A 24,080-nucleotide genomic window follows, 5' to 3' on the forward strand; every position below is an offset into this window, starting at 1 on the left:
GATATTTGTGGTAAGGTCATATGGGACCAAACTGCTGAGGTCATCGGTCCCTAAGCTTACACTCTAATTAATCTAACTAACTTACACTAAGGACAACACACACACCCATACCCGAGGGAGGACTCGAACCTCCGACGGGGGAAGCCGCGCGAACTGTGACAAGACGCATCAGAGCGCTCGGCTCAAACAACATGACAGAGATAATGACTTACATGTTATGAAGCATTATCTTAATCTTAAAACTATATTTATTCACAAATTCTACAGAAAAATAATATTATCATTCATTCTTTTCAATGGCTGAAAATAAACGGAAAAATTAGTATTACAGGCTACAAAACAAAAGTCACAGATAAGCCAACGCTGTAAATTTCAACAAAAAATCTACATATGTTCTTCTCTATCTCTGGTTATATTTCACTACCATTACGCAAGTTGCAACTAAGAACGCACTATGACTCCTACGAAAACGAGTTTGGCGTGTTTGCATCGCAATGAAGGTCCTTCCATGACAACTGAGCCCTATTAATGAAACTGTGACTTTGAAAAGTACTTTTGCATATTATAATCGCTCAAAGACAGTAAACATATTTCATTATCAAGTTTTCCAGGATATTTATTGCTGCATCCAAATGAAACTAAAAATCAACTTCAGAAAGAATACATTTATTCAGTTTCCTTATTTCATTTATTGTGGTCTTCAGTCCGAAAACTGGTTTGATGCAGCTCTCCATGCTAGCCTATACTGCAACCGGCATCCGTCCGAGTCAGCTTACTGTATTCAAAACGGCCCCCTTTTACAATTCCCCCACACTTCCTTCCATCACCAATTTCACAGTTTCTTAAGTTGCCCCATAAAGTTATTTTTTCGCCAATCCGATTCAGTACCTCCTCATTTGGTATTCGATCTACCCATCTAACCTTCAGCACTCTTCTGTTTCATATCTTATAGTCTGAATTGCCTATCGCCCACGTTGCATTTGCACAGAAGGCTGCACTCCAGGGAAGTAGCTTCAGAAACGACTTCCTAACAATTACATTTATTTTAGGTATTAACAAATTCTTCTTTTCCACATACGTTTTACTGCTATTGGCAGACTCCGTTTTATATCTTCGGCCTGCACTGCCCAGATAACAAAATTCGTTTACTACTTTCAGTGTCTCATTTCCTTATCTAAGTGTCGCCTAATTTACTTCGGCTATTTCCGTTATCGTCGTGTACTTTTATTGATATTCATCTGATAATGTCTTTCCAACACGCTGTCCATTCGATTAAACTACCCTTCCAAGTCCTTACCCGTCTCTGACAAAATTGCACTGTCGTCAGCAAACCGCAAAGTTATTGTTTCTGCTCCCGGAACTTAATTTCCTTTTTCAAATTTCTCCTTGATGACCTTCAGAGCTTGCTCATTGTATACATTTAATAACACTGGAAATAGGCTTCAACCCTGTCTCACAACTTTCTAATGTCCTTCGACGCTTACAATTGCAGTCTGGTACAAGTTGTAAATAGCCTTTCACTAACTGTATTTTATCAACGATACCTTCAAAATTTCAAAGAGTGTACGCCAGTCCATATTGTCAAAAGGTCTCTCTAAATCTACAGATGACGTATCTTCTAAGGGAAGTCACAAAGTCAGTATTCCATCGCGTGTTGCTATATTTCTCCAGAACCCAAAATAATTTTCTACCCAGGTTTCTCCATTCTTCTGTAAATAATTCGTGTCAATATTTTGCAACCATACTTATTAAACTGATGGTTCGTTTGTATTCACACTTGTCAGTACCTGCCTTCTTTGCAACTGGAAGTATTACATGCTTCAAGTCTGAAGGTATTTCGCCTGTTTGTATCTTGCACATAGTTGAAAATCTTTGTCTTGACTGACTCAAGGATCTCAGTAATTCTGAGGAACTGCCACCTACTCCAGGGGTTTTGTTTCATTTAAGTCTTTCAGCGCTTCTTCTTGTAGTATCAAATAATCCATATCGTCTTCACCTACTTTCTCTTCTGTTACTATAATATTGTCAACAAGTTTTTCCACCTTTTATAACCTCTCTGCATATTCCTCTGACCTTTCAGTTTCCCCTTCTTTGCTGAGTATGGGCTTGCCTTCTTAATCCTTGATATTCTTACAGTTGCTGCACTTTTTTCCTAAGGTCTCTTTCACTTTCCTGTAGGCAGAATCAATCTCTCCCTCAGCTAGGTATGCTGTTACAACCTTGCACATGCCCAAGCTATTCCAGCTTAGCCAGATTTCACATTCTGTCAAAATCTCGTTTTCGTCATCTGTTTACCCTTCGCCTGCTTCACATGATATATTTTTGTATTTTCTCTTTTCTCCAATAAAATTCCATGTCCTCTGCCTAATCCAAGGATTTCTAATAGTTCTTCTTCCTTTACCTATTTGCTCCTGCGTGCCTTTACTATGTCATGTGTCAAAGATACCGATTCTTCTCCTATTCTATTCCTTTCCCAAGTTTCTGTCAATTTTTGTCTAACACTCCCTCCGAATCTGCCAACAACCTCCAGTTCCTTCAATGTACTCAGTTCATATCGCCTTAATTTCCTATTTTTTTCTTATTTCTTCAGTTTGAGTCTGCAGTTCATAACCGATAAATTATAGTCAGAGTTCACAACAGCCTCTCGAAATGACTCACAATCTAAAATCTGGTTTCGAAATCTCTGTCTTACCATTATATGCTCAATCTCAAACCGTCCAGTGTGTCCAGATCTCTTCCACGTATGAAACCCTTTTAGTCTTGCCTTTTCACAGACTCGTCTTTGTTGTAGTTGCATATACGGTACAGAAGTCGTTATCACTAAGGCACGCAAGCAATCCCACCTTAGAAACGTCTGTGGTTCATGGTGGGGGAGGGGGAAAGGGAAGAGGGGGTTTGCAGTTTACATACACAGAAATCAGTATCTGCCTGCTCATCTTTAAAAATTCAAGTCGAACAATGAATCCCTCGAATACGACGGAAAAAACGAAAAGAAACTTGTGTTTCTCCTCAGCGTAACAAAGTAAAGAACTGTCGCGTGAAATGTAAACACAGTAAGTATCTTACAGTAACTGGAATGAGAATAGGTAAGATCTTGACAATAGAAATAAGTACAATATTGTGTCAGTGCAGACATTACTGCCAAGGATATCATAGTGAATAACGAGTCTTAGGACCAACGTAAAGGCTTAGGTAGCAACAGCAAGTGTAGTGACGGTCAGTATAAGGCCTCGCCTTGAGTCCCCGTCCAACACATAGTTTTATCTAGGAAGTCCCATAAATTCGCTAACTTCATAAATACATCTTTGCCAATGACACCCATCTTCCTTAGTAATATTGCATAGAATCTTGTTCGCGATTCACAGGCAAACCAGCATACTGGCATGAGGGATACGTAACCAGTCGATAACCTACTTTCAGATCTATTGTCGGGTCTGTTCCAAATAATATCATCGTCATTACCAATTCCGGACGGTTGGGTAGGAGACATACTTTTCCAGAACATCGACTCTCTCATGCATAGACCTGGAAACTTTCAAGAGCAAGATGCACACGTATTGTCAAGATTTAATGAATGAATTTAAAAATGCAATAAAGTTTCGGAAAAAATCTTTAACTCTGCAGCAGATAGTGCACTGCCGTGAAATTTCCTCACGTACTAAAATTTTATATCGGATCAGGACTCAGAATTGGACCCTTGAACTTTGGTGAAATTTGGAAAGTAATGGCAGAACAGGAGCTATGAAGGTGGTCAGGTGAGTCGTACCTGCATAGCTTAGCGGGTTAGAACGACGAATTGCGAGGGTTTCGGCTTTAATTGGTTCGCGCCCACAATTTTAACCTGTTAAGATGTTTCAGTTTACGTATTCTTTTCTAGGACAGATATTTCAGAATCTCGCTACATGAAAAACTCAAGAATATTAATTTTTCACACTGAATTTGCCACTGGTTTCGAAGCTCTGTGACTTCGACAGGAAATAAACAAAACGCAATAAACACAGGTGAGTGGAGACAAAATAATAATAGAAATTTTTTATCGTTTATAGTAAAATATTTAATAGATGACGTTTCCAATTTGCAGTACTATGGCAGGAACAGAATTAAAAATATTAACACTACAAGTATTTCTCACTTGTCGGGTACCTTGTTATACATAAATGAAATATTATATTAATATTTGTGAAGTATTAAATAACGATTTACTAGCTAGCATATTGTAAGACTGTAAACATCAGGATGAAAATCGTTATATTTATATTGTATGAATGATTAAATAACGATATTGCGATAGTGATGTGATTCACAATAAGTTACAAATACTTTTTTTATTTTATTTTTTTTTTTTTTTTTTTATTTGAGCCGTCAGTCATCTGATGGGTCCGATGCGGCCAACGTCTTCAGTTAGTTCTTCGATATATTGTAATGTCTTCCATACAGTTTTTACCCTTTACATCTCTCTCTAGTTCCGTGGACGTTATTTCCTGATGTCTTAACAGATGTCCCATCATCCCGCCCCTTCTTCTTGACAGTGATTTCCACATATTTCTTTCTTGGTTGTTTTTGAGGAGAACGTTCTTACGTCTTATCAGTAAACCCAATTTTCAACATTCTTCTGTAGTACTACATCTCAAATGCTTTGATTCTCTTCTGTTCCGGTTTTCCCACCGTCCATGTTTCGGTACCGCAGAATTATGTGTTCCAAACGTACATTCTGTTAAGTTTGTTCCTCAAATTAAAGTGAATATTTGATACTAGTTGACTACATTCGGCCAGTAATACCCCCTTTGCTGTGCTAGTTTCTTTTTAAGGTCGTCAGTGCTTCATCCATAATGCATTTTTTTGCTTATAAGAATTCCTCCACTTCGTCTTCTTTCAGGGACCCAACTCTGATGTGATAATTATCGCTAATCGCATTTCCACTACTCCTCATTACTTTCATCTTTCTTCTGTTTATTCTTAATCCATTTTCTGCACTCGTCAGACTGTTCATTCCATTCAACAGCTCCTGTAATTCTTCTTCACTTTCACCGAGGATAGCAATATCATCAGCGAATCTTATCACTGATATCCTTTCGCCGTGAATTTTTATCCCACTCCTCGATCTTCCTTCTATTTCCGTGATTGTTTCTTCGCCGCACAGGTTGAACAGTAGGGGAGAAAGGCTGTTCCGTTTCTTACATCTCAGCGCTCTGTTCTTGGTCTTCCATTCTTATGATTCCTTCTTCGTTTTATACGTGTTATATATTACCTATCTTTCCCTAGAGCATACACCTATTTTTCTGAGAATATCTAACACCTTGCAAAATTTGGTATTATCATCATCATCTACATTCATGGATCAGGTTTGAGGTACCTGTCCTGGCTTCAGTGTCTTAGTTCCGTCGTTTTCTGAGTGGACTTACATCGCTTACTCCTTTGGCCATACATTAAGAAACTTTTTTGGGACATCCGCCTTGTTGCGTTCTGTCTACAGACGGCTTCCACTTCTGCTTATATTTGTCGGTTTCTTCTGTTACTGCAAGTATTTGAAGCTCATTTCTGACATGTAATTTACTTTCTTTTTCTATCTCCTAGTTTACATCCTTTAACAGATCAGAGAATTTTCATTTTGACCTCACTATTCGTTTTACGTCCCTTTGTTAGCTATCCAAGCCTGAAGTCTGTAAAGCAGTATTGGTCAAACGCGTCTGTTTCGTTGTCTTTTTATTGTTCCACAGACACCCTGAAATTCTATATTTTATTCTTTGCATCTGTATCATAACGAAAAGAAATGTCGCTGACCAAATGACATGCTGGCTCGACTATTTTGTTTTCTATTACTATTTTTGAGCGCACCTCTTGTTTTTCTCGGGATGCTATTACTTTTGCGATTTGTATAGGTATTCTGAAATTATAATTTTTGCCAATATGTTGTAATTTGAAAGTATTCTTTGTAATTCTTCTTACTGAGTGACTGTTATAGTCTGGCAGTCAGTATATATTATTTTTATATATATATAATGGTCGTTAACTAGGCTTATTCCTTTGTTTCCCCCTTCCATTTTTAATCATGTAATTTACATATAAATTAAATGAGGTCGTAGAACGACTGCAACTCACTGGTTAATTATAATGCCATTCTTTCTTATTTTGCTACTTGTTTTTATTAAAAATATAGTTTCATTACACGCTTTTTGTACATCGACAAATCCTATGAAGGTTTTGTGTCTCCATTAGCGAGCGCAACGTCACAGCTGCCTCTATGTGGTTTTGCCTTTCTTTAAGTCCCACCTAATCGCCACTAACACCCTTTCGTAAACAGATAAGATTCATTTTGCTGTCTTTTCCAGGACCGTACACTCTGTTTGCGCCGACGGACAAGGCTTTCGAGGCGCTCCTTGTGCAACTGGGAGGACCTGACCGTGCCGCGGAGAAATTCCAGGAGAACCCCAGACTGCTCAGCGGGGTAAGTCGCCGTATCCCTGTTGTCTGCGCAGGTGTGGGAGCAGGCTGCTTACACTTCTCACCACGCGCTCACACTGCTCACTGCATTCATCCTGACAAGTGGTTTATCTGTAACTATGCATTCTGAGCATTATGCTAAACAGGAAACAGACGACAAGAACATTTCATGTAAGGTATTTGTAAGTCATTGTCAGTAATTGAGAAATGCAAATTAGAAACTCATAAAAAGTAGCAAATGTTCCGGTTCACAGTTGTCTGCAAGTGAAATGTTTACTTACACGGACAGCATCAACCATAGGATAGGTTGCAGTAGAAGGTGTAATTACACATCTAGTACTTGTGCAGCAATGTAAACAGCAGTACATTACTGACCACCCTCCAAGACTGTGTTTCTTACCGTGACTGCAAGCAGGACACCTTTCCCAGCCTTTTACAAACACATCTTCAAGGATGAATCTCTGTTCTCCCGTGTGCGATTCTAAATGTCTAACAGCAGTACTCTTGCGCTGGGATTTGTCATCCAATGCACTCATGACATCATCAGCATTTCCCTCTTAATGTTTGTGCAAGATTGTGAAATGTGGCACTACTGATGATGATCCGTCCCCCGGATGGGAACATTAAGCTCGGCGACTTCCTTGGTGCCAAACAATACAAACCTGCCTCTGTGACATTCCTCCAAATGACGCAGATAAAGCCTTGACGCTTCGTAACAGGTCGGAGGAAGACAATGCCATACCACGCCCGCTACTAACTTGCCATGAACGGCGATGCAGGAATATTCCGTCTGTTCCCCTACACTCATCCCTTAGTATTAGATCACTTTGACTTTTGATGTAGCAGAAAAGAAGAAAATCGAAGCGTTTGCGATGTGGTATTACAGAAGGATGCTGAAAACTGAGTTTCTTCGTTGTATTTGCGAGGAAAGGAATATGTGGTAAACACTGAGTAAAGAGAGGGACACGGGACGCAGCATGTGTCAAGACAGCAAGGAATAACTTACACGATACTAGAGGGAGCTACAGGGGCAAAAACTGTAAGGGAAGCCACATACCGAAATTTATTAAACAAGAAATTGAGAACGTATGTCCTAAAACTACTCTGAGATGAAGGCGCTGTCCCAGGATCACTCCTCGCTCACCGCATCAAACCGGTCAGAAAACTGACGACGAAAAAGAATCTACTGCAACACTTTTTGTAATATTTGCTGAACGGTATTTTATCACATTACTGATCTCTGTTGTGCTCCTTAATGACTCACAACGTGTTTGTTTTCCTTCTTCTAAAACTAAACTCCACCCGAACAGGCCATGAAGGCCCAACGTTACCGACCGGCCTCCGTGTCATCCTCAGCCCACAGGCGTCACTGGATACGGGTATGGAGTGCCATGTGGTCAGCACACCGCTCTCCCGGCCGTATGTCAGTTTACGAGACCGGAGCTTTACTTCTCAATCAAGTAGCTCCTCAGTTTGCCTCGCAGGGGCTGAGTGCACCTCACTTGCCGACAGTGCTCGGCAGACCGGATGGTAACCCACCCAAGAACTAGCCTAGCCCAACAGCAATTAACTTTGGTTATCTGACAGGAACCAGTGTTACCACTGCGGCAAGGCTGTTGGCCTTTCGTTCTTCTACTGACCCTTAATTTTGAAGCACACTGTATCTCGAAGTTACGGGTCAAAAATTTTAAACTTAGGACACGAAAAAAATTGTTGTACGTATCTGGCAAAATAGCATCAAACTGAGGTATCGCAGCGGTCAAGACAACAAGCTTGTATTCGGGGAGTGTGAGACTAAAATCCCTCCTTGGATTTCTAGATTTGGGTTTCCTGCCGCTTACCTATCTCACTTAAGGCGAATCATCCGGTACTGCGTCCTTGGCTGCCGCTTGCTTTAACGTTTCCACTTTGCTTTTGAGCAACGTTTTTCATCTCCCAAGGGAGTGAGTGCACTCGGCATAGGTGTACGCCGTTCCTCCACAGTCTTTATATCTCACATATGGAGCACTGTTCTATCCATCCGTCGTGTTATTCTACCTGTGCGTTTCAGTTTTCAAAGACTCGTTTTCTATTGTGGTGGTAGTGGTTGTAAGTTCGAATATGACCAAACTGCTGAGGTCATCCGTCCCTTCCTATTCTGGTACACTGTTCTAAACCCGAAGGTTAGTTCAAACACTACAGTACTTATCTAGGTGTGGGGTGTTATGTGATGGCATGCCCTTTCCTTTCACTGTCTCATGCAGCCACTTACAGGAGATCTTCAGTTTAACATGGAATCTGAATCACAGGGTGTAATTATTTTTAGCATGCCTTTCGCGCTGCCAACGCAGAATGTCACATTAACTTCAGTATAAAAATGAATGGGCAGTCAGGGTATCGAATCCAGGAGGTTTGAATTTTTGTCTGATGTGCCCAATGACCACTAGCATTACTGCATATTTCATTAGCAACACCAGATCTAATCAAAATGGGAAATGAAAGTGATTTCAGTCTATTTAGCGGAACCATTTCTAGTTTCGTCTTGACTATGAGAATGTCTAGCAACTTAAACACTGTTCCAGTTCGCTCGGTCATGATTGCACTCTCTGTCAGATGTTTGCGATGTAGGGGAGACCGGAACAGGTTGTCACAATCTGTGAGCTACAATTTTTGAAGAGGCAGTGTTTACAGTTTTCCTTTCTACCATTAGTGTATTTCATAATTTCATATTTCCCACAAACTTGAGGCCACAGCGATGTTTGACTTATCAGAAAAGAAACTATCTGGGTACGTTTTCGTGACAACCTGCGTCGATTCCGGGTTCATTGTCAAAGTCATTGGGGTTGGTTGTCGCAGGTTACTTAGATTGGAAAAACCTATTTACTGAAAAAGAAGTTCTACTAAGAATACAAAAGTCGAGCAACGATATTAATAAAGCATTGATAGATATTTAGGATAAATGTAGACTCTAAACTAGTAATTTAATTGAATATTTAAAAAATTTCCTCTATTATTGAAGTCATTTTAGAGCGCACTCACAATTTTGTAATGTACAACAGTTATTTGGCCTGTTGGTACGTAACTGATGAAACCACTTCTTATATTCTGTACACTGACTATATTCTTCCTTATCTTTACTGATACAAAGTGGTTTGGGACAAACTAAACAAAAATAATCATCATCCTCTTCGTCACTAATTGAGATTTTTCGTTCTTTCTTGTTTTCACTTCTTTTCTGTTTTTTGTATTCCAGTTATTTTCGTTTATTTCCTGAACAGATATTTTTTTCACTTGCATTTTTAGCTAGCTCTTAAAGCTTTTTTTAACTGGTGAATCTGTTAAAGTTACTGTATTTATTTTTCAGGAGCTATTTCTATCTTTATTTCTTTAGCAAACGTCTTACTACAATATTGCTACTACTTGACTACATTGGAGGGTTTTGCTATGCAAACTTTTCTGGGAACTTGTCCACAAGCTTTTATCTGTCGTTTACACACTTCGCGGGAAATTTGCATCAGTGAATACTTCAAGACTTAATCGATATATTCCTCTGCACGGAAATCCTAAAGAAATATTGGACGGAATCATTGTAAGTCACTGTATGAGGATATGCACGAGAAGCAATTTGTTGCATATCGCATATTGTCACCATGCTCCCTGGTTTGTTAATCATCCACTCCTCCTGAGTTACAGAATTTCTTAAATTGCCCATAGACAGTGTGATCAAGAGACCGGAGCTTATGTGGACAACGTGGACAGGGGAGGGGGGGGCGGGAGGGGGGACGGACGATAACATGACGATTCCATTGGATCTAGCAAATCTTAGTCTTCATATGCTAAGATGGGACCCATAATTCTTGCTGAAGTTCGTTTACTGATCAGATAAGCAGTTACAGCTTTACGACTTGATAATTTTTTCCTTTTTTGATTTTCTCACTGTTAGTTACATGAAGTATGGAGTAATATCTCTTCGGTTTGTCTTTTATGATTTCTCACCATCTTTACCTGAGACAAACGAGCTAGAAAATAAATCCCTTGCCAGTGCAGGCTGCCCCGTGTAGCCCCTCCGAAATTTTTGTGACAGCTAACCCCGGAAGAACATTTTCAATAAAGAACCGGGCTGGAAATGTAGACTTTGAACCTAACCTCAATACTGATATCGAACAACAGTGTGCAACTGTTATAAAATACAAACAAAATAGTTGGAATGTAGATTTCGTTTAGTACAGAGTGCTTAATGAGAGTTGTTCAATGAATGAGCGTTTGTAACTACAAAAACACATAAACCTGTTAAATTCAGAAAACTATAACCAGGAACTATAAACTACGTACTCCCTACTCAGAGTATTGTGATCGTGCTGTGGTTTGAGTTATGACCGCCAGGAATCAACAACGACGGAAAACTGAAACTTGTGCCATCCAACTCTTGTGACAACATACCCTGCCTCGGACTCCCTTACAAGATGGTTTTTGTTTCGGAATGATAACCGTTAGTAAAAATAGTTATAAGGAAATGAAAAAAAACTTGTGCACCGGAGTGAAATCTATGAACCTGCGTTCTTAGAACACTACCTGCTTTTGTAGACGAGGTCGGTAACAACCGTCAACACACACAATCTGGAGCTAGTCGATTCGAATCGTGATGACAGGAAATTTTCACCACCGGTACTTCGCGACTAGGGGAGGAAAGCTCATAGTGTGATGTTCCTGGTCACCATACTTTGAGCCGATCTCCTGGATTAAACACCAAACATAGCAACAGTGTCTCATGGAGTGAAGAAGTCTTACAATGTTGATGATGATCCGTCCGCCCGTTTTGGACGTTAAGGTAGTCACGCCCCTTGACGCTAAGCGAGAAGAGTAGGTAAACTATGTGCTAGCAAAAGGAAGGTTCAACACACACACCCACACACACACACACACACACAGATACACACACATCTTGAAGTCATTTAAACTCAATAGATACTTAAGACAACCCTCACTCATCACGCGGAGGAAGAAAACTTCTAGTAATAAAAAAAATTTCTGTCTCGATTGCAAAGTAATTTTATAGTTTTTTTAATGCATCTGTAAAATGATTCGCTACTGTGAACTGCAGTATCGCACTCAGCAGCCAGTATGCTGTTTACGATATTGAAGTTCGCCTTGATGTGCTATTTCCAGTCAAGCATTTTGTATGTGATGACGGTACATAACACATTTACACTGGTCATCCATTAATAAAAAGAGTTCGCGATGGAGATATAAAACTGTTCTTTTACTAAACGGTATTGCGATCGCTACATCACAGTGACGATGTCACCATTTGAAGACAATGCTTTCCAGTTTTGCCTCCTTTCTTTCCTAGGATATTCTAGCGCACACTTGCGAAACATCTTATTGCGTCAAGCAAAACTAGCTGCATAACATTTGGCCAAATAGTAAGTACAAACACAATACACACTCCGTAAACATATCTTCAATATTGTACGGTTAAAAATCAGAAGTAAGCATTTTTCATTCAGTTTGTAGTTTTCATGATTATTCTAAGAGCTTATTTCTGAATAAAGAAAGCCATCTGGGTCGCTAAACACATTTATGCACTTTTAACGACGTTTTCGCTATTGGCGTCATCAGATCAAAATTGAAAAAATCAACTGCATACAGTCTCGATCTCGTTTTGAGATTTTTATTCGTCAGCAACCAGTTCCAGCCCTTTCCTCAGACCAGCTTCAGGCTTTTCCCTGTTGCTGTACAGTAATAATACATATTCAGTATAGAAGGATGAATATATGGCTGAACAACGTCTAAAATATGAGCTAGAATAATTAAAAAAGTACGATGTTACACCCGTTATGACTGCTGGTGGCGGCAGACAAAGCGAGATCCTTAGAAATAAGGACGTCACTGCTTAATATACTTATATACTATAAGCTCCGCCCATGGCCTACAGCATTACATCGTCGACAACCAACCAAGTGTGAGGTATGCTACATTGATTGGTATGGTCAAATTTATTAAAAAAATTGATACAGAAATGAAATCGAGAATAATACCAACATAATTAATTTAAACAAAAGAAACAAAATGACAGGCATGTTGTAATCGCTGTTGTATGCCTTGTGGGCATTCGTATATACTCCCTGCAACAGAGACAGGGGTAGGGGGAGGGGGTCTTACAGCTTATAATCTCTACTAAAGCTGCCTCATTCAGCAGTGATATCCTTATTTCTATGGATCTCGCTCCGTCTGCCGCCACCAGCAGCCATAATGCATATAAAATCGTACTTTTTAATTACTGTAGCTTATATTTTAGACGTTTTTTACTGTATTGGAGTAGGAAAAAGCCTGAAGATAGTCTGAGAAAAGGGCCAAAACCGGTTGCTGACGAATAAAAATCTGAAACCGCGATCGAGACTTTTTATTTGATTTTTAGCGTTTTATACCGGTCGCTGTTTTACTCCAATTCCAGAATGCTTTCGAAAATTTCATAACTTGGAAGTTGTAAAACAAAGTTCATTGACAGTGACAATAAAATCTGTGCTTAAGCGGGTAATCAACTAATAGGTGCCCGCATCTCGTGGTCGTGCGGTAGCGTTCTCGCTTCCCACGCCCGGGTTCCCGGGTTCGATTGCCGGCGGGGTCAGGGATTTTCTCTACCTCGTGATGGCTGGGTGTTGTGTGCTGTCCTTAGGTTAGTTAGGTTTAAGTAGTTCTAAGTTCTAGGGGACTTATGACCACAGCAGTTGAGTCCCATAGTGCTCAGAGCCAGCCAACTAATAGGTGTGGGTGCTATGCAACTGATTCTTAACTTTCTTTTACAAGTTCTAATTTTTGATCCGATGGTCGCAGCAGCCAAAACGTCATTTTAACCTCCTCAGTCCTCGTGTGCTACACGCAACTTCCATTTTTTTTCTAGCTCAGGAAATTAACTAAATTTCGTGTTTCTGATTGTAGCGTGTGCACTATGTGCTTCCTGTGCATCACTTGTTTGCGTTTCTGCAAGCTCCCACTATGTTTCGGCATCTGATTGAAGAAAGCCGTTTACCGCAATGTTAGCGAGAAATGAATGTAATTTCTGCTTGTTTTGAGAAATTTTAAACTAGAATGTGTTTTTAATACGCTTTAATATGCTAATATACTCCACCCTATCAAATGAGTGATTGTTTATTTCCTCCCAACAATAAGACTATGCATTTTATTCGATGTAGCACTATTGTCCACATTCGGCGACAACCTATACTTTCACATACAAGAGAGACTGCAAGACGGAGAAGAGTCTGAAGAAAGACAGGCATAACGCGATGATAAAGAAGTATTTTCAAAGAGGAAACGCCCTGGAACACCAAAGTCTGTATCAGAACCAACAGCAAGGATGTTCCACGCCATGCATGTACATGATATGATGGGGGTGGCGTGTTGGGTGGGGGGGGGTGAATGGCATGACGTGGTGAGGAGATGCATCTATGATACGAGAAAGAGTAATTGGCATGAAATGAGGTGACTAGTGAATGTGGAGTCATGGGGGGCGGAAGAGAAGGTCAGGCCATCGAGTGGTGGCCAGACGGTGGACTCGGGTGCCAAGGGAAAGGATTGAAGGATTGGGAGAGTGGCGGGTTTGCTGGTAAAAGGAAGTGGCAGCGGAGAGGATGCGGAATTGAAGGAGCAGCACCTCGGCCAGGATGTGGAGTTCTTGGGTAGGGAAGCTCCACGAGAGCCTATACAGCCACTTCTTAAACCAACGGGAACAGCCCACTTTTCCCCTTTCCCGCTAGAGGGAGACAACGAAGCCTTCAATTGCGACAAAGGCGCCACCGCCAGAAAACGGAGGGCGACTGCTTTACTCTACGCGCTGCGGCGCTCTTTTCAAAGCTACTAACTTTACTACGGCTCATCTAACATTTTCCAAAACGGAATATTCCATGCGTCTAGCTCCAACTGCCATTCTGCGTTCAAAGTTGTTAATTTCCGTCATGCACCGTAATCAAGTCGGAAACCTTTACCTGAGTACAAATGACAACTCCACCGATGAGCTGCCCTTTTATACCTTGTGCACTCGATACTACCGACATCTGCATGACTGCGTATCGCTATCACATGACATCTTGTCAACTCAGTCTGTTATGATGTTCTCGAACAAGTTACCATGCTGTGAGATGGTGTAACGTGGTGCGGTCTGTTGCAGCTGCTGCTCCACCACGTGGTCCCCGGGGCCTTCCCTCTGGAGTCGCTGCAGGACGAGATGACGGGCGTCAGTCTGGCCGGCACGCAGCTGCGGGTCAACACCTACACCACCCAGGACGAGCAGTGGAACGACGCAAAGGTAAGGCGCGCCCGCTTACTATGCGATTTTGTTTTCGTTCCTCACAAGCGCCAACAAATTAAATTGCTTGACTCTGGAGTATCGTCTCAACTGGGGGGGGGGACTGGATTCGTGATTTGCTTACAACAGGGCCGGCCAAACGCTGCACAGTGTGCAGACGTGCGGAAGCGCTGCACATGTGCGCACGTGTGCGACAGCGAGTGACAGCGACATCTGTTATTAGACATGTGTCCTAAATGAACGGCGGCGGCTCCTCTTCCCTGTTTATGTGGTACAAGCAAGAGCGCATCATACCCAGTCTCGTTTACCCCTGGTGACCGTAACTTTAACAGAGAAGTACTGAGAAATGGCAGGTACTGTGAAAAAGCAAAGAACGGAAGATCTATGTTCTCAGTCGTTTCGATCAAGCATCAGTGATGAAAATCTCCCGCAACTGCTTGCGTTTGTCAATGAGCCGTGCTTTTGTGTCCGATATTAACTATATAATTTCTCATGACCAGTGATAAACGTCATTGGATTTATTCCTTTCATAATTAAAAAATTGATGAAAGATATAGCAATAATGGTACAGGTTCTAACATTCTGCGTGGTGTCTGTTTATTCTAAGTCGTGTCTCCCTACCACTTTCGCGCAACGACGCTCTGAGCGTGTTTTTTAGGGAATTGACAAGTTTGCTGGTAAGGAGACGCCAGACCACACATGACATGTAAAGTTCAGAAGAGTTCAGTGAGACTAGCGATGATATAATAACCAAATACTTAATGATTTCAGCGTCAGCTCCACTGCACTCCCTGTAAAAGAATCTTAATACTAACTAAATTTAGTGGAAGGGGTTCAAGGCTTTCCTATGTTTAGTTAGCTGGTAAAACAACGTCGGAAAAGCAGTTAAGTTTACCATTAGAAATTTTATTCTACTCACAAAACATTGTTTTTTTAAATTGCACTATTGATAAAAGGAAATATTTTAATACAGGATGATAAAAACCAACTGCGTTCAACAAAAATGTGAACGAATATTCCCTGAATGGGTTTCCAAGTTCTACAATGGATCGAAGGATGACCTATGCCATATCACATCTATAATCTAGGTTTAAATTAAGTTTCACATAAGAGAAAACTATCAAAATTGTCTACAGTGACCCTCAATTATCTTTAATTAGTTATCTGACTTGTCGTAAATTACAGTGGCTGATGTGGCTTCTCAATAATTATATAACAGAAAAATCATCGCATTTCAGATTTTAACTTCAAGTGGCAAATGTGAACACCATGAGCTTTAATTGACGATCGACGTAAAAAGGGGATGTAACAGATGAGACTTCTCCAGTTCTGAGTGAAGCCTTATGCGCTCAAAAATGTGGCATCGCGTGCGTTCATTACGTTGTCGGTGTTCGTCAGGGGGCGGCGGCCGGCGCAGCTCCGCTCACCTCGCCGTCTCGGAAGAAACTCCCTCCTAACTTCTCCTTACTACAATTTACCAAAGTTGGTTAAAAACAAACTATATGGCTGTGTTTTCATCTGATCAGTCAGGGTCTCAATGTTAACCTTAAGCTCCGCCTACAAAAATGCTGTCTATCCAATGAGAAACGTTATACTTTTCGTGGTGGGGCAATGTTTTTAACGTTTGCAACGTAACAGAGACGCGAAAAAGTCTCACGCTAAAACTTGCAGCTGGTGTGGCTCTTTTAGTGTTATTGTAAGATCTATACTGTTCTTCTGGAGGGCTCTCTCTTTTAACATGGGCTGGCGGGTGGTCCTGGCGGCTGGCTGGCGACGTGGGTGTCCGTCCCTTATCGTAGGGCCTTCTAGCTTAACACGGTTCTGCTCTCGGCTTCTGTTCTCGTTTCTCCCCTCAGAACTGCGTCTGTTTCACGGTGGGAAGTTATCACATGCATTTAGGCGTTCTTGTGTTAGTCAGTGGTATTCCATTTGCTCACTCGTCGATCGTATTACTTTGCTTAATTTAATGTCACGATTTATTCGCAGCTATGTGACATACTGCTGGATTTGCTTATCATGTCAGGGTTTTCATGGAAGGTGTTGGATTTGCCTGACACCTTACAAGGTCATCATCGAGAGGTCTGTTCAGAGGTCAGTGAGACAGAAATTATGTGGGTGTAACTGAGGGCACCGAGAATTAGTTATAGGAAACCTTGCATTGGTTTAATGTTATTTGAAATCATGACTAAGGTTCGTTGGAAGTCGCTAAGTGCTCTCTTTCTTAAATACTAAATCAAAAACATTACGCGTATTTACGTGCCGTCAGTCAAGCTGCCTTAATAAAAACCCACGGTTGTTAACTGTATTACTTGTCTTACTGGGTTAAAAGTAGACGTCTCAGTGAGTAGACTGTGACAGTATTATAAATGTTTAATACGCGAAATACCTTCCCATGGATGGCTTGGAAGCTGTGGAAAGAGCACTAGAATGCGCCGGTACAGAGTATCTCAGCAAGTGGGTAAAGCGACATCTGTGCGTAGAAACATGCACTACATGAACGTCGGCGGCTGCGGCGTGCACGCTGTGACCCGGAAGTTGCACATGTGCAGGAGCTCCGCAAGCGTGCAGAGTTTCTGGCCGGCCCTGGTTTACAGGAAGGCCATAGTTCGTAGTCATCTAGCGTCGCAGAAGTGATACATGGGTTTCCCAGAGGAAGTGTTATATGCCAACTGCTCTTCTTCAAACGCGTACGTCTCATATGTACCAGCGATGGCGAGGCATGACAGAATCTCTGACCAGAGAGTTGTTTATCGTTGCTAGTCTGCGCTTGACCGCGCGTGAGTGCAGTTGTTGTACGTAGCGAATCGCGAGAGCATGTAGTTCAGTTCCGAGTTGGACGCTGTTGCGTGTTGGACTCAGTTGCGAGTCGGTGTTGTGTGTGAGGAGTCGGCGGGCGTCGACATGGGTCTATGGTCAAGGTTCGGGACGAGGTATATTGTTAAATAAGGTAATGAAGCAGCATTGCGCTCAGTCAATAACATCTGTTAATTGTAATTAATTTGTTCAAGAAATGCCCCAATAATAATTTTGTTTTCAAAGCAATCGTTTTTAAGAAAAGAATCATTCCAATTGAAACAATATTTCCTATGCTTTTCCTTCGCAGAATCAATTTATCAGATTGATTATTGCACAGGGCCTAATGTCAGCGATGCTGCCCTTCAATTTATCAGATTAATTATTGCACAGGGCCTAAGGTCAGCGCAGCTGCCCTTGTAAAATTTATCAGGTTGATCTTAACGTTAATTTTGTGGGGACTTAACAGTTTTGCACATTTTTATTATCATTGAGTTTTATTACTGTGGGAAGCTAACATTTGGCATTATTTGCAATTCTATTCAATCCTTTTCACTTTAATATTTTTAACGGGAGGTTACACTTAGCACGATGTCCATTAACATTTAATTAATTATTTTCTTTCATTTTTGTGGGAAGGTTACACTTGGCTCTATTCTCATTAACATTTAATTTTTGTCATATACAAAATTCCACGGGGAGGTTACATTCTTAATCTACAGAAACGATTAAGGTGAAAATATGACGTACCCTCTTAAATTCTTTGTTAGTGATGCTGTCGTTTATTGTCGACTAAGGTGAAAAGTTCAACGCGAATTGTTAAATGATTTTGACAAGATTATCCATAGGTGCAAACATAGAAACTGACCCCACACAAAAGTAATACTAGTGTGAAGTCCATCCTCATGAGTACTAAAGAGAGCCCGTTAAATTTCGGTTACACAATAATTCAGACAAGTTTAAATTCAACTGAATACCGATTATTATACTTATTAATAACTTAAGTTGAAGCTACCAAACATAAAATGTGGGGAAAGCGACTGTGGTTTTTTGGCAGAAGATTTAGAAGATATAACAAATGTATTAAAGAGACAGCGTACGCAAGGTTTGTAGGCCCTCTTTTGGAGTACTCTGCGCGCTGTGGGATTCTTACCAGATAAGATTGTCGGAGGGTATCGAAAAACTCAAAGAAGGACGGCTTGTTTTATATTATCGTGATACAAAGGAAAGAGTACCAGAGACATGATGCACGACTTGGCTGGTTTTCCTTAAAACAAAGGGGTTTTTCGTTACGAATAGAACTTCTCACGAAATTTCAATCACAAACCTTCCATTGTGAATGCCGAAGTATTTCTTCGACTCCCACCTACATACGGAGAAATGGCTATCGTAATATAATAGGATAAATCCGCGCTTTCACTGTAAGATTCAGGCGTTCACTAGTCGCACGTGTTATTCGAGAGTGAAACGGTTGACAAATAGTCTGAAAGTAGTTCTATGAACCCTCTGCCTAACACTTAAGTGTGAATAACAGAGGAGTCGTGTAGGTGTAAATATGTGGGTAGGCTTGAAAAATTATTTATTACTGGATTAGATTAAGATATTTATCGATATGCAATCAGAAAATGATGAGATTTCCTATTAGAACTGAGAGCCTTCTATTGTAAACTGCGAACGAGGAATACATTTTATGATCACTTGCACTGGTAGAGACGCAGAGACCTGTGGAACAAACTGGTGCTTCATGTGATCGATGACAGCAGACTTCACGATGCGAACAGCTATCCAGAAGCAAAGTCCAAAGCGCAGCGAAAGTCGCTGTAAGCGTGCGCAAGCATCCCAGGGTCCAATCCGAATCTAAAATTGTAAACACAGGCAAAGTCAGTTAATCTATTATCGAAGGCGTGTACCGAAGACTTCAAGGAAAACAGAGACTTGCCGCATGACTATTTATGGGTCTCTCTCATAACTGGACGGGACCACGTGACATGTCCCTGGCGGCAGCGTCCTCTGCCGCAGAAGTCCTTTTGAGCATATCGGTGATCAGGCTGGGTGGATGGAGGATGCGAATCACTGTCTTGGGTGCTAAGGAGATTTTTCTACACTGCAATATGGCTTCTCATTATGAGAGAGAGAGAGAGAGAGAGAGAGAGAGAGAGAGAGAGAGAGAGAGAGAGAGAGAGAGAAAGAGAGAGAGAAACTAATTCCTAATTTTCCTTCCTAATTTATTAATCAAACAGTTCCCGTACTTCTAGAACTTCATATATTGTGAGATTTCTTCATATAACACCAAAACTCATCAAAATAGGTGTTACTTCACACTCTTGTTTGCCGAGCCGTTCTAGGCGCTTCAGTCAGTCAGGTCGCAGGTTCGAATGCCTCGGGCATGGATGTGTGTGATGTCCTTAGGTTAGTTAGGTTTAAGTAGTTCTAAGTCTAGGGGACTTATGACCTCAGCTGTTAAGTCCCATAGTGCTCAGAGCCATTTGAACCATTTTTGAACACTCTTGTTTAAGACTTCCACCGACGGATCACGTTCACACGCACTATGTCGCAAGACTCACCTACTAAAGTCCGACACACTGATGGGTACTCAAAACCTGCACTTGCTCATCCTGATAATCTTTCTGTACTAAAAGAATAATGTCAGCGATAGTAATGAATAACTTAATTTCTAAATTCAGAAACATGTATCACTTTGTAGTACAACTTCTCCCAAAAGAGTTCCCCTCCTACATCACAGAGGATCACTCCCAAGGTTGACGCACTTCAAGCGACTTTCAAAATTGTTTAGGTACTGACCACGGAGGTACATAATGGTTGGCTTTTGTTCAAATGCAGGTGTTCTCGTTGGTCATCCCCATTCTCCCGCAAATAGCACTTCCCTGGTAAGTGACAGATATTACAGGGTGAGCGTTCAACTGTGGAATTTTTACAATTAGATATATTGTAGTTTTATTGTTCTAAATGTTATGACGAATGCTAGCAATAGCTTGTTGTGTAGCTAATGAATAACTTAATTTCTGAATTCAGAAATATGTATCACTTTGGAGCACAACTTATAATTTAGGCGATATGTTTCATAATTTTCGGAATTATTTCACCCCTGTTGGATAAGCTCTACTGTTTGCTAACATTCTCTCTGAATAAACTGATTATAATATCGATATGAGTCAGTAGATTTTAAAGTGAATATGAATTCAGTTTTGTGTTAAACATTACGGAACATATGTTAACTGTACTGTAAGAGTCAACAACAATAAGAAGAAATAGTAACAGGTGGACATACAGCCCCTTTTTCTTTTCCTCTCCCCCCCTTTCCCCCCTCATCGGTCCGGGTTCTCCCCCCCCCCCCCTCCCCGCCACCTGCCTTCGTGTCTCCTCTATGGTGCAGTTTTTAAGTGAGTGTTTAGTGTTGTGCGTCCCCTTCCACTGTTGCGAAAAGACACCATACTGTCGCTAGGCGTGTTTTTGAACTCTTGCGAACACAAACAAGACTGTCGCTGTGTTTTTTTTCTTTTTTAATTGTACCTCTCTAATTGCTATGTATTTTACTCAGCATCACCAACCCTTTATTTTTTTTATTTTCACTTCGCAATTTTTCACCATGTCACAGTTTTAACCAGTCACCGTTTTATCACCTGTTTTTATTGTTTTATTATCTACTCATTATGTTTTTGACTCCTATAGGCTGCAGAGCGGCATGTTGAAATTCAATAAAGAAAAAAAAAGTGGACATGCTGGAAGACTAAATGTTACAAATCTTGACGACACAGAAACGTTTTGATGTCAGGGAAGCAGAATAAACATGATAGGAACAAGTAAGGCATAAATGCAAGGACGAGACGAAACTGGCATTTATAACAAGGAGTAGCAGATAATCTCAAAAAGTAAACATCGTCCCTAGTTTTTAATGTAGCAAATGAGTCTGAAATCCGGACAGATACTCGTAAAACGAACTATCATCCGCCCAAAGCATCAGAAAGTACGTGCCGAGGGTGTCGATATACTCGTAATCAGCTCCTTATTAACTTAAACACAGAAGGCAACAACTGATTTTTCGTTTTACGGTATTTCGATGGTAAGATTACGACTCTGCTATTGTAAGCAGGATGTATTATATTGCACTCAGATTTTATATGTTGACATTGAGAGGATACGGGATATTACTTTAATTACTTCGTATTGGAAAAGTCACCGGCATTTTTGTGAATGGGAATTGTGCAAGTAACATCTTTAAAAACAGCATACCATGCCATTCTTCTGTTATTACACGCCAGCCGCTTGGAGCGCTAGCATCGCTTCAACGGTCATGAGGTTGTATATTTTTATACTTTTTATTTTTTGCTCTGTAGTGTTTCGCGACTGTTCCTCATGTGCTGTAGTGCTGTACTGTAAACTACTCGGTTGCATCAGTTTTTTGGAGATGTTCCCACATTTTCACGCGCGAAGAACACGCGTCTCATTACTGACCAGCACTACTGTGCTTTAATGGCCAGTTTCGCGCTTATTTTCACTTCGCGCCCTAATTACCAGTAACAAAGACCTGGTCAGTGAGAGACAAGAACGAATTACTCCTCTTTATCGCAGACCGGAGCTCCAGTCCACGCACGCCACAGAAGTAATTGAATCAACGGCTTTCTCCCTAAGTCAGCCGGACGCCTTTGCTAGAAAGTGTGGTAAGCGGTGCGGGCATCCATTTCAGAGCACTAGGGATACGGAGAGCCGTAAATTTTGGTGGTGAACTCATTACGTGGCGCTGAGTAGACAGCGGGAAGACGCATCATGGGCGGAAGAGGTGGGGCTCACTGCTGCAGCGCTAACGACTGCGGGGCTACTTACGAATTCACGTGGCAGTCTGTGTGCTGCAAGCAGGCAGACGGCTTCCAGCACAAATGACCAAACATTTTACAGCCCATTAACGCAGGCCAAATAAATGAATGCAATGAAAACAAGCAGAGAAAGCGTCGTTGATAGTAAGTAGCCTGACCCATTGCTCAGGAGAAAGTACTGTAAACGAGAGTGCCGCTGAGTAGGTATCGACGGAATGCTCAAGGAAAATCACCCACCTCACTTCTTCACAGAACAAGAGTTGGACACTATATCCGTATGGTGGAATATACACTACTGGCCATTAAAATTGCTACACCACGAAGATGACGTCCTGCAGACGCGAAATTTAACCGACAGAAAGAAGATGCTGTAATATGCAAATGATCAGCTTTTCAGAGCATTCACACAAGGTTGGCGCCGTTGGCGACACCTACAACGTGCTGACATCAGGAGAGTTTCCAACCGATTTCTCATACACAAACAGCAGTTGACCGGCATTGCCTGGTAAAACGTTGTTATGATGCCTCCTGTAAGGAGGAGAAAAGCATACCATCACGTTTCCGACTTTGATAAAGGTCGTATTGTAGCCTATCGCGATTACGGTTTATCGTATCGCGACATTGCTGCTCGCGTTGGTCGAGATCCAATGACTGTTAGCAGAATATGGAATCGATGGGCTCAGGAGGGTATTACGGAACGCAGTGCTGGATCCCAACGGCCTCGTATCACTAGCAGTCGAGGTGACAGGCATCTTTTCCGCATGGCTGTAACGGTTAATGCAGCCACGCCTCGATCCCTGAGTCTCCAGATGGGAACGTTTGAAAGACAATAACCATCTGCATGAACAGTTTGACGACGTTTGCAGCTGCACGGACTATCAGATCGGAGACCATGGCTGCGGTTACCCTTGACGCTGCATCACAGGCAGGAGCGTCTGCGATGGTGTACTCAACGACGAATCTGGGTGCACGAATGGCAAAACGTCATTTTTTCGGATGAATCCAGGTTCTGTTTGAAGCATCATGATGGCCGCATCCGTGTTTGGCGACATCGCGGTGAACGCACATTGGAAGCGTGTATTCGTCATCGCCATACTGGCGTATCACCCGGCGTGGTGGTATGGGGTGCCACTGGTTACGCGTCTCGGTCACCTCCTGTTCGCATTGACGGCGCTTTGAACAGTGGACATTACATTTCAGATGTGTTACGGCCCGTGGCTCTAACCTTCATTCGATCCCTGCGAAACCCTACATTTCAGCAGGATAACGCATGACCGCATGTTGCAGGCCCTGTACAGGCCTTTCTGGATACAGAAAATGTTCTATTGCTGCCCTGGCCAGCACATTCTCCAGATCCCTCACCAATTGAAAACGTCTGGTCAATGGTGGCCGAGCAACTGGTCACAATACGCCAGTCACTACTCTTGATGAATTGAGGTATCGTGTTGAAGCTGCATGGGCAGCTGTACCTGTACACGCCATCCAAGGTCTGTTTGACTCAATGGCCAGGCATATCAAGGGTGTTATTACGGCCAGAGGTGGTTGTTCTGGGTACTGATTTCTCAGGATCTATGCACCCAAATTCTGTGAAAAGGTAATCACATGTCATTTCTAGTATAATATATTTGTCCAATGAATACCCGTTTATCATCTGCATTTCTTCTTGGTGTAACAATTTTAATGGCCAGTAGTGTATGTAAGCTGTCTTTAAATCTGGAGAAATGCAAGAT

The 24,080-nt window shown here is 41.5% G+C and overlaps 1 protein-coding gene across 1 annotated transcript in view; it reads left to right on the plus strand.

Moving 5' to 3' along the window:
• The window catches only part of LOC124615819 (mucin-5AC), a 304,093-nt gene that overhangs the window by 143,842 nt on the left and 136,171 nt on the right, over positions 1-24,080 (plus strand). Inside the window, exons 3-4 of the mRNA XM_047143959.1 lie at positions 6,330-6,445; positions 14,588-14,725. Coding sequence (XP_046999915.1) covers positions 6,330-6,445; positions 14,588-14,725 — 254 coding nt within the window. The remainder of the gene's footprint in view (positions 1-6,329; positions 6,446-14,587; positions 14,726-24,080) is intronic.

The sequence above is a fragment of the Schistocerca americana genome, chromosome 5, assembly GCF_021461395.2.
Source record: "Schistocerca americana isolate TAMUIC-IGC-003095 chromosome 5, iqSchAmer2.1, whole genome shotgun sequence".
NCBI lineage: Eukaryota > Metazoa > Arthropoda > Insecta > Orthoptera > Acrididae > Schistocerca > Schistocerca americana.